The sequence below is a fragment of the Mus caroli genome, unplaced genomic scaffold, assembly GCF_978045245.1.
Source record: "Mus caroli unplaced genomic scaffold, Mus_caroli_1 scaffold_1, whole genome shotgun sequence".
Lineage (NCBI taxonomy): Eukaryota > Metazoa > Chordata > Mammalia > Rodentia > Muridae > Mus > Mus caroli.
In genome coordinates this window covers 137,085,260-137,097,453 of record NW_028227256.1, presented here as the reverse complement: position 1 = coordinate 137,097,453, position 12,194 = coordinate 137,085,260, and the positions used below count along the sequence as shown (strand labels likewise).

Genomic DNA, 12,194 nt, shown 5'->3' with positions numbered 1-12,194 from the left:
CACACAGGTGAGAGTCTAGAATGCCTCCTGGGGAGAGGTTAGATTACCACTCATTAGGAGAAAGCCTATCCCATCATTCAACCATGGCTGACCTTGATGGTCAGAGACAGTCTATGGTTTTAGAGCTTTACTGTAGAAAGGCAAGGAGAAAGGAGAGAAGGTAGAAATAGAAAGACCAGCCATGGCAACATGAGGGGAGGGGAGGGAAAGAGAGAGAAAAGGAAAAATAGAGAGTAAGAGAGGTAAAATCTTAGAGAGAAAAAGGTGGGGCTGGGCTATCTTGCTGTTGCTAGGTAACTGTGGGGAGGAGTCTAGCCAGAATGCCAGAAGCTTGGGACATTGTCTACATGACTGACAGCCACCTGCCTCTCCTGTGAGGGCTGTGGGGAGGTAACTTCACCAGGAGCCAGGGGTCCAGGAGACATGATCAAACACCTTCTGCCCCATGTAAGTGGAAATTACCACATGCCAGGTCCCACCGGAGTTCAAGTCCTAAGCTCATCTGGAGACCAGGCTGTCTGTGTATAGCCCATTGCCCTACAGTCAGCCTGCTACATTGTTACGATTATTAATATCTCTACCTTTCTTTTAACAAATATGAGATTCTTTTATAAACACACCACACAGTCACCATTCTCCCTTGACTCTATTTCTTCCTACCTTGAAGAATATCAACTTTGTCTTCTTGGGAACCAATCTTAAGGAATGAACTAGTTCTTAGGTGTCATGAGAAGTTAAGTTACTGCAGTCAATACTGTTTTATACAACAATTGCAATACTTGTGCTAATCACTTACTTTTATTGGCTCTATCTACAATCACTTCACTCTACATATCTAGGAACTGAACTGAATTTTTCTCAAATTAAAAACTCTCTTAAAAAGAAAATTTAACTAGAAACTTCTTATATTGTATCCATATTGTTTTTATTTTAATATATTAAATTAAGATCAAAAGATAATACAATGGGACAGCAACAAATGTAAACTTTTTCCACAGCTTTTTAGTATGGAACAAAAGCTTGTGATGTCATAATCATTTCTTGTGTAAAGTGTATGAGATAGTTATTTCCTATACTCTTCTTTTTTGCCAAAATCCATACATGACCCAAACTCTTCAAGATTTTAAAGACTGGAGACAAGACCTAGTTTCACACCATAAACTGCTTCTGATTGGTGCCTATCAGCCAGAATTTATAAATATAAATCATAGTTTCCTTGTACATTGACTATGTAGCTATTTTTAATATTTTTAATGTAGTAACTCAATCTGGTAATTGTTTTTATTTTTCATGAAAATATTTTCATATAGCAACAGAGCCACTTGAGAAGTATAATGCACCAATATTAGCTATAGTAGGGAAAAAATAAACCTGAGAAGAATTAATTTAATCATAACTTTAGCATCAGTTACAAATGTAGAGGCAAGCAAAAGTATGGGTATTCAAGCCCAGCATGGTGGCACATGCCTTTAATCCCAGCACTTGGGAGGGAGAGGCAGGCAGATTTCTGAGTTTGAGGCCAGCCTGGTCTACAAAGTGAGTTCCAGGATAGCCAGAGCTATACAGAGAAACCCCATCTCAAACAGACAAACAAAAAACAAAAACAAATGAACAAACAAAACTGTGGATATTCAGTCTGCATTAATGGAAGATGGGAACCTTACCCAACCTGTACAAGTCCTCATTTACTCTGTCTTATAGTGAATATTCTGGTCTTTTCTCACCCATAATTATAGGGGATTTTTGGAGGGGAAACTGGAAGGGAATAACATTTGAAATGTAAATAAAGAAAATATCTAAGAAAAAAATAAAACATTAAAAAATGGATCTATGAGTTCTTAAAGTGATTTGGCTTTTTGTGAATTTCATATGTGAATTTTGTATTTATATTTTTCCACCTTGCTCTCTTCTACTTCAACACACACACACACACACACACAATTGATCTCGATGAGTACATTCAATGTTTCTTTTATGTGTATGTGTTTAGGACTAAATGCTTGAGATTGGACAACCTATTTATTGGCTCATTCATGCCTCAAGAAGTTAGATTCCACCTCTTTAGAGAGCCATAAATTAACTGTTTGATTTCATCTAAGGAAAAAGCCTTGTAATATGTTGTCTGTCAATGTTGACATGCCAACTAGTATTTTCATCATTCAGGTTTTGTTTAGGAGAGCACACATTTGATATTTCTTCGTCACAGATAACTTGTCATACATGAAGACAGTCTTTTAGCCAACATACTAGAAAAATACTTTTTAATATGGAAAATGGTTTAGAAATTATTGTATTGCATTTGTTAGTGACCTGTAATTTAAAAGACTAAAGCAATTGTGATCAACATGAATTCTCCTTTGTGTCCTAATGGTCTCTTACTCTTAAGAGTTCTATTACTTCTAATTCTTTTTCACAACAAATGTGCTTTGCCATTCTGATGCCTATGCATAAACATCACATGTTTCTGTATGAAACACATGTGTATGCTCTTAACCTTATAATCTATTAATTCTTATAAGAATTTATCAGTTTATCTAGAAAACTGACTCATAAGCTGGGCGTGGTGGAGCACACCTTTAATCCTGGCATTTGGGAGGCAGAGGCAGGAGGGTTTCTGAGTTTGAGGCCAGCCTGGTCTACAAAGTAAGTTCCAGGACAGCCAGGGCTACGCAGAGAAACCCTGTCTCAAAACAAACAAACAAACAAACAAAAAAAAAAACAAATAAAAAACAAACAAAACAAAAGAAAACTGACTCATATGATATCTCCTATTCCAAATAAATACTAATGAGTTCATTCCACTATTTTTGTTCCCATTTAGAGGCCCAGCTTAACATGACATTATAAATTTCTTAAAGACTAAAATTCACAGAACAATATTCTTGACACTCTACAATGGAATTACTATATACATGATCTTGAAAATCACATGTTGTTTTAAAGTTACTTATGAGCTAACTGATTTTTCTTTGCTGTGCGGACAGCTAGTTGTTCAAGGAATATGAAAAAAAAAAATATTTACTATACAGTGTTAGTTTCTTTCTATGCATTCTTTTCTACTTAAGCAGAAAAAGAAACACTTGAAGTTATTAATAACCACTAAGAAAGCATAATTTCATGTTATTAATTTAAACAACATATCTGGAGTTACTTAGACGAAACTTGGCAGAGGTTCTTAGTAACAGCATTACATAATCCTGGATGTGAACCATCAGTTTTCACATATCTAACCAGTTCAGTTTAAATGGGATATTCACAGTTGTTGACAATTTGAATAACATACTACAAAACATTTGTAAACACACTCTATACTCTCATTGACCAAGAGTCAATGTCAAATTGGTTATCAATTGTGATGATTAATTCTTTCTTTATTTATTTTTATTTTTAAAAGATATTTTCTTTTTTTACATTTCAAATAGTACACCCTCTCCTAGTTTCCCCTCTGAAAATCCCCCATCCCTTCACCTCTCCCCCTGCTCCCCAACTGGTCCTGGTTCCATTCCTGCTCCTGGCATTCCCATATACTGGGACAGAGAGCCTTCACAGGACCAATGGCCTCTCTTCCTATTGATGAACGACAAGGTCATCTTCTACTGCATATATAACTAGAGCCACAAGATCCACCATGTGCTTTCTTTTATTGGTAGTATAGTTCCAAGGAGCTCTGGGCATACTGGTTGGTTCATATTGTTGTTCCTCCTATGGGACTTCAGACCCTTTCAGCTCCCTGGGTACTTTCTCTGGCTCCTTCATTCGGGACCTTGTGCTCTATCAAATGGATGACTATAAGGATCCACTTCTGTATTTGCCATGTACTTGCAGAGCCTCACAGAAGAAAACTAAAACAGGCTTCTGTCAGGAGGCTCTTTTTGGCATCGTCTAGTGTCTGAGTTTGGTGGTTGTTTATGGGATGGATCCGCAAGTAGGGCAGTCCGTGGATGGTCGTTCCTTCAGGCTCTGCTCCAAACTTAGTCTCTGTAACTCCTTCCATGTGTATTTTGTTCTCCAGTCTATGAAGGGACAAAATATCTACACTTTGGTCTTCCTTCTTCTTGAGTTTCATGTGTTTCGCAAAATGTATCTTGGGTATTCTAAGTTCCTGTGTATTCTAATATCCACTTATCATTGAGTGCATATCAAGTGACTTCTGTTGTGATTGGATTACCTCACTCAGGATGATACCCTCCAGATCCATCCATTTGTCTAAGAATTTCATAAATTCATTGTTTTTAATAGCTGAGTAGTACTCCATTGTGTAAATGTACCACATTTTCTGTATCCATTCCTCTGTTGAGGGACATCTGAGTTCTTTCCTGCTTCTGCCTATTATAAATAAGGCTGCAATGAGCATAGCGGAACATGTGTCCTTATTACATGTTGGAATATCTTCTGGGTATATTCACAGGAGAGGTATTGCTGGATCTTCTGGTAGTCCTATGTCCAATTTTCTGAGGAACCACCAGACTGATTTCCAGAGTGGTTGTGCCAGCTTGCAATCCACCTAGCCATGGAGGAGTGTTCCCCAATCTCTACATTCTCATCACCATCTGCTGTTCCTGAATTTTTGATCTTAGCCATTCTGACTGATGTGAGGTGGAATCTTAGGGTTGTTTTGATTTGCATTTCCCTGATGATTAAGGGTATTGAACATTTTTTCAGGTGTTTCTCAGCCATTCGGTATTCCTCAATTGAGAATTCTTTGTTTAGCTCTGTACCCCATTTTAAAATAGGGTTATTTTCTGGAGTCCACCTTCTTGAGTTCTTCATATATATTGGATATTAATCCCATATCAGTTTTATGACTGGTAAAGATCCTTTCCCAATCTGTTGGTGGCCTTTTTATCTTATTGACAGTGTCTTTTGCCTTACAGAAGCTTTGCAACTTTATAACGTCCCAACTGTCGATCTTACAGCACAAGCCATTGCTGTTCTGTTCAGGAATTTTTCCCCTGTGCCCTTATCTTCAAAGCTTTTCCCCACTTTCTCCTCTTTGTTGTCCCCAAGATAAAGATAATTCTAAATTGTATATTCCATATCATAAGGCCCAAATGACACTAAGAATAGATTCACTGTTCTGAAAATTCCTACCTGAGGACCAGCAATCATTTTACTAGAAGTAGCCATGTAAGCTTACAAAGAAGAAAATCACCAACTGTCCTAACCAGCTATCACGCCTATAAGAAGGCAAAAGTAATTTATTTTCTCATCTTCCTTTCTGCATAACAATTTGACTGACCAGGAAACTGGCACTAAAAATTGAATGATATTACCTTGCTTCATAAATGTAAAATTATTAACTTATCATTGTGAAATAATTGATTGAATATTGTTTGTTTTGCTCCTCCTTTTTGAACTTTGATATTTACCAAACTAGATGCCAGTAATACACTGAAGTTCAATGTCATACACAGCATTGTTAATGACAGGGTTTCCAGAAGGACCACCACTCTGGAGCTTTAAGCTTTAGAACATGGGGTTCAGTTTCATGTTGCTCTTATCCAATATCCTTCTAATTGCATGTCTTTCTACTGCTAAAGGGAGTGGTAAGTGGAAGCAGATTTGAAACATTCAATTTCTAGCCAAATATTTATAACTCCTGTATGTATATGAGAATATTTAAATTTATTTTAACTTTAGTAAAACAATATTAATAGAAACTAAATTATAAACTATTTTAAGTAAAAACACAAAATATATTGATAGTAAAAATAAATGTATTTTTGGAAATAGTTTCTGATAAGTAATAAGAGGAAAAATTTGAATAAACAGATATTCTCAGTTCTCTAATTTGAAAAGTGTGAATAGCCTCTAAATTATAATTTGGAGAGGTAAAAGAAATTCATCTTGTAAATGTGTAAATAGTACATATAAGAAGATTAAATTTCAAAATGAAATTTCACCTAAAGAAATACAGCCATTGAAGAGGAAAAGTACCTGACAGACTCTAAATATATCTGGGTCGATGTGGCATTCATCTCCACAAATTGGATAAATTTTAATTTCATAGTCATTAAAATGAGTAACTTTTCCTTTTTCAAACAAGTCATATTGCAGCAAATGGACATGTCTTTAAGAAGATAAAAAAGAATTATGTTACTTTGTAAGTGAGCCACCACAATGTTAACATTTTCTTTTCTGATTTCTCCAATGTATGTAGAAAGTGGGAGATCATGTTACCACTGTATTAACACTGTGTATGAAGAGGATTTAACAACCATCCTGAGTGATTCATAAAGATACTACATCCATGGGCTAGCAAATAATGCTTTAAAGATGGAGTAGGATTCTGGAATTTAGTCACTGAATCTGGTTTCATGAAATATTTATTTTCCTATTTGTTATTTGCTAATGTTTCTGCATAATGAGGGGTGATTTATGAAACTCTTCAGTCCTCACATTACATTTGTTTTAAGATCCACCCTTTCTCATTTTGAATCATTTCTGAGATTTATGCTCATGTTCTTATGCTCTAACTGTGAATTCACTTTGAATTGTTGTCACAGGAAAGCAGTCATTCAATGAGAGAAAAGGTCATCTGTGAAATGACAGAATATGTTTGCTTTCAATTATTTTGTACTTTTATAATTTTAATATTTAATATAATTACATTGCTTTTCTTCTTCAAAACTGTCCCATAGTCCTCCCCCCCCTTGTTCTCTAACTCAGGCATTCTTTTTTCTCTAATTATTATTGCATAAATATATCTATACCTATATACATATATATCTATCCCTAAATTAAACCTGCTTAGTCCATTCCATATGATTTGTAAATACTGTATGACTGATATTCTGTACAGTGTGGAGAATAATAGTCACACTTTTCCTTTTGAATGAGTGAGTTTACAAACTATACTGTAAGAAAAGCAAAAGAACAAGTAATGAGAAAGAGGTAGATAGATAGGTGACAAAGGACAGACTGAACAATGATAGACAGACGAACAGATGCAGAACATTCTTTCAGGATCTACTAAGTCCAACACTGATCTTCTAAGGTAGCTAACTTGTGGCAGCTAACTTATTGCAGCTATCTGGGCTTCCCCTCTGAAGCTCTTCTGGCATGATACTTGTAAGTAATAGAACAGAGAACAACAGTAGAGATTGCATAATCAAACCAGGTGCTCTCTATTTCCAGCAATAACTGACTAGAAAAGTTGAAACAATAAGCTGAAGTTTCCAGTTGTGTTTCCCACCCCCACCTCATGTAGATAAATTTGCTATGACTGATATTTCAGTTGTTCTTTCTTACTCTTCCTGGGAATCCAGATGGAGAACTCAGGCTAGCTGCCTGAACATCCTTCCTCTGGGGGGTTATCTGCAAGCAGTGATAATGATGTTACCTTTCTGTTATTTTTGTTTTTGTGTGGAAGCTTCATGCTTTGGAACACAGTTCTGCCCTTCAAACTTCAATTGGCTGAAATAAAATAGCTTGCCTCATTTATTTCTTTAGGTTATTATCAGTAGCCAATTTGATGATATTTTGTTGTTCTCCTATCTATCTATCTATCTATCTATCTATCTATCTATCTATCTATCTATCTATCTATCATCTATCTATGTATCTATACATTTATCTATCTATCATCTATATCATTTCTATAATCTTGCAATTATAAAAGAATCTTGATTCTTTTTTCTCATTTATGGAAAAAGAGAGACTTTTTATTGTCCCTATTGTTGGATATTTCATTTATTTACATTTCAAATAATATCCCCTCCCCCAATCTCCCGCCAGAATCCTCCTCTCCCATCCCTCCTCCTCCTGCTTCTCTGAGTGTGTGCCCCCACCCACACATGCATCCCTACTTTCCTACCCGCTCTTACATTTCCTTACCCTGGGACATTGATCCTTCATGAGTCCAAGGGTCTCTTCTTCCACTGATGACCAACAAGACCATCCTCTGCTATATATAAGTCTGGAGCCATGGGTCTCTCCATGTGTCCTCCTTGGTTGGTGGTTTTGACTCTGGGAAATCTGGTTGGTTGATACTGTTGTTGTTCCTATGGGGTTGCAAACCCCTTCAGCTCCTTCAGTCCTTTCCCTAATTCATCTATTGGGGAACCCGTGATCAGTTCAATGGTTGGCTGTGAGCATCCACCACTGTATATGTCAGGCTCTGGCAGAGCCTCTCAGGAGACAACTATATCATGCTCCTATTAGCATGCACTTCTTAGCATCCAAAATAGTGTCTGCATTTGGTGACTGAATATGGGATGGATCCCCAGGTGGGGCAGTCTCTGGGTGGCCTTTCCTTCAGTTTCTGCTCCACACATTGTATTTGCTCCTGTGTGTATTTTGTTATCTCTTCTAAGAAGAAACAAAGCACTCACACATTGTTCTTCCTTCTTCTTGAGTTTCTTGTGGTCTGTGAATTCTATCTTGGGTATTCTGAGCTTTTGGGCTAATATCCACTTATCAGTGAGTGCATTCCTTTTGTGTTCTTTTGTGGAAAAGAGATTCTTATCTCATGCAATATATTGTGATTACAAGTGTCCTCTTCCTTTATGCCTCCCAGTTTGTCCCTCCTACCACTCCCATCCAGATCTATCCTCTTCATGACAAAAAAGAGTAGGTTTCTAAGTCATAACAAGAAAATATAAATAAATAAAATATAATACAATAAAACATAAACTATTGCATTGAATTTCGACAAGAGAACTATGGAAGGAAATGAACCCAAGAGAATGCACAAGAATCAAAAAACCTTTCATTCATATACTTCGGAATCCCATATAAATACTATACTAACACTACTATACATACACAGAGGATGTGGGACAGAACTATTCAGGGCTTATGTATGAATGATGCTTCCGTCTATAGGAGTTCATATGAGATTTATTCAGTTGATTTGGAGGGCTTTTTTTTTCCTGGGTCTTTTATCTTCTTGGACTCTTTATGTTCTTGCTACCTCTTCTTGCAGCTTGCTGACATTTGAGGGAATGGGTTTGATGGATAGACCCCATTTGGAGCCCAGTGTCCCAAGGTCTCTCTTTTCCATCTCAAGCTTTCTTCATGCCTCTGCCACATGTGTTTGTGTGTGTGTGTGTGTGTGTGTGTGTGTGTGTGTGTGTGTGAAATATGTATCTGTGGGTATATCTAATAGTTCCCACGTTTGTAGGAGGAATCCTCTCTGGCCATCACTGAAGAAAGTGCTGGTCGACCAGTATAGCCAAATATAATTAGGAATAATTTTATTCCTTTTTTCCAAGACATTTCCAAAAGTATTATTTGTTTTTACACTAGCTCTTTGGACTCTAGTTTCTTGTTCTCAGTCACCCAAGTCATATTGAATATGAGTTTCATCTCATGGTGTGGACTTTAAGTCAAATCAGACATTGATTTGTTAGACCAAAAAGCCCAGTTTCACAATTGCCCTGTCATATTTGACAAGCAGAACAGCATTGTAGATTAAAGGTTTGGGGGCTGGGTGGGTGAATAAGTTTTTCTTTTCATAGCATGCAGAGTACTTTCCTCTACTCATGTCTCTAGAACATAGGGGTAGAAGTTATGTATTCAGCAGTTTATCTTTTCCCTGTTCAGTGAGTTATGTGGGTGTCATCTTCACAAATGGGACCTTGGCAGCTTGGGGAAAAGAAGCTATTGCCTTGGCAATAGCCTGGGTTTTTAAGAGATTTCTGTGACCACATTTGTCCAATAACTCAATCAGATATAATCCAATCCCAGGACTGTAAGGTTTATTTGTTGACCAGAGATGGCCAGTTGGGACTCCATGTTATCCATTATTTGAAGACTTCACTAGGAACACCTTCATATATATTTAGGAAGATTACACTGCAACAAATTTTCATGCTCCCCCTCAAGTGACTCTCAATCCTACTTTTCTCTTCCTGCATTCTCTCCTGATCACTGTCAGCCCTCATTGACTCTGCAACAAAATTCACTTAGAAAAACTATTTTATTTCCTCTCTAAAGGAGTTTCATGTGTCCCCCTAGTCCTTTCCTTTATACTTAATTCCCATTGGCCTATAGATGATAGCTTGATAATCATTTAATTAATGACTAATCTCCACATATGAGTGAATACATAGCATATTTAACTTCCAGGGTCTGTGAAAAAAATTGTTAGAATTTACATGGGGATTGCATTGGATCTGTATATTACCATTGATAGGATGCCAATACTACCTACCAGTGAGCATGGAAGTTCTAAATCAGGCTTCTGATATCTGATTCATTTTTTCCTGATAGACTTAAATATTTTATCATATAAGCCTTTCACTTGCTTTAGTAGAATTATTTCAACATAGTTTACATTGTGTAATGCAATTGTAAATGCTATTATTTCATTGACTTCTTTCTCAGTTCATTTATCATTGTATATATGGAAGGTGCTTCTTTTCTGAATTAATTTTATATACAGCTACTTTACTCAAAGGGCTTATTAGATGCACCTCCCTGTGGAATGTTTTTTGAGTCATTTATGTAGACTATTATACCACCTAGGAAGAAAGATAATTGGACTTCTTTCTTTCTAGTGTGAGTCCCCATTATCTTCTTCAGTTAAGGAGATAATCTAGTTCAGATAATCCCATTTTACCAATCTAGTTAAGATTTGAAGTTGTATATTTAATAGAGAAATCATGCCCAGCCTTGTCTTGTTCCATATTTTAGTGGACTTGCTGTTCCATCTAACTTGAGGCTGACTATTGTTTTGCTGTACCTGAGTTATCATGTTGTCTCAGGTCCCTTTGGTCCCTACCTGCTCCAGAACTTTTATAATGAAGGGGTGCTAGAATTTTTCAACCACTTAATGAGATGTTGACATGGTTTCTTTCTTTTACTTTACTATTATAGCTATTATAACTACTGATATACACATGTTGAACCATCCTTGTCTCTCTCAGATGAAGCGCACTTGATGGCTTCATGGTGGACGATGTGTTGGATGTGCTTTCCAATTCCGTTTGCAAGTATTATATTGAATATACCTTTAAATCATATTCATAAGGGAAGTTGTTCTTTATTTCTTTTTTTAATTTATTCTTTATGCGATTTGGATGCCAGAGTAATGGTTGCCAAATCAAATAAATTGAGCAACGTTCCTTCTGTTTGTAGTTTCTGGAAAAGTACGAGTAGTACTGCAGTTAACTCTTGTCTGAAACAATGGCAGATCTGTTCTAAAATCCTCTGGCTTTGAGATTATTTTGATTGGGGTATTTAAATGATTGTTTCTATTTCCATAGGGTTATAGGTCTGTTTAACTTGTTTATCTGGTCTTGACTTAACATGGGGAAGTGGTACCTATGAAAGAATTACCCATTTTTTCAGAGATTCCAGTTTGATGGAGTATAGGTTTTTAATGTATGATGTTAGGAATCTCTGGATTTCCTTGATGTCTATTTTTTGGCCCTTTCATGTCTGATTTTTTTTTTTTTTAGGTATTTTCCTCATTTACATTTCCAATGCTATCCCAAAAGTCCCCCAACCCCCCCCCGGACTCCCCTACCCACCAACTCCCCCTTTTTGGCCCTGGCGTTCCCCTGTACTGGGGCATATAAAGTTTGCAAGTCCAATGGGCCTTTCTTTCCAGTGATGACCTACTAGGCCATCTTTTGATACATATGCAGCTAGAGATAAGAGCTCCGGGGTACTGGTTAGTTCATATTGTTGTACCACCTATAGGGTTGCAGTTCCCTTTAGTTCCTTGGGTGCTTTCTCTAGCTCCTCCATTGGGGGCCCTGTGATCCATTCAATAGCTGACTGTGAGCATTCACTTCTGTGTTTGCTAGGCCCCTGCATAGTCTCACAAGAGACAGCTATATCTGGGTCCTTTCAGCAAAATCTTGCTAGTGTATGCAATGGTGTCAGCGTTTGGAAGCTGATCATGGGGTTGATCCCTGGATATGGCAATCACTAGATGGTCCATTCTTTCATCACAGCTCCAAATTTTGTCTCTGTAACTCCTTCCATGGGTGTTTTGTTCCCAATTCTAAGAAGGGGCAAAGTGTTCACACTTTGGTCTTCGTTTTTGTTGAGTCTCATGCGTTTAGCAAATTGTATCTTATATCTTGGGTATCCTAAGTTTTTGGGCTAATATCCACTTATCAGTGAGTACATATTGTGTGAGTTCCTTTGTGATTGGGTTACCTCACTCAAGATGATTCCCTCCGGGTCCATCCATTTGCCTAGGAATTTCATAAATTCATTTTTTTAATAGCTGAGTAGTA

At 36.9% G+C, this 12,194-nt stretch overlaps 1 protein-coding gene across 6 annotated transcripts in view; it reads left to right on the top strand.

Annotated features, from left to right (window-relative positions):
* The first annotated feature begins 5,392 nt into the window (after positions 1-5,392).
* The window catches only part of LOC147006138 (complement factor H-like), an 82,954-nt gene continuing 76,152 nt past the window's right edge, over positions 5,393-12,194 (top strand). For 2 of the 6 annotated variants that reach the window (XM_085841619.1, XM_085841612.1), the window contains exons 1-2: positions 5,393-5,546; positions 10,872-10,937. In XM_085841619.1, coding sequence (XP_085697745.1) covers positions 5,474-5,546; positions 10,872-10,937 — 139 coding nt within the window. In that variant the 5' untranslated portion in view covers positions 5,393-5,473. The remainder of the gene's footprint in view (positions 5,547-10,871; positions 10,938-12,194) is intronic. The other 4 variants (XM_085841604.1, XM_085841603.1, XM_085841615.1 and 1 more) reach the window with 2 other exon arrangements.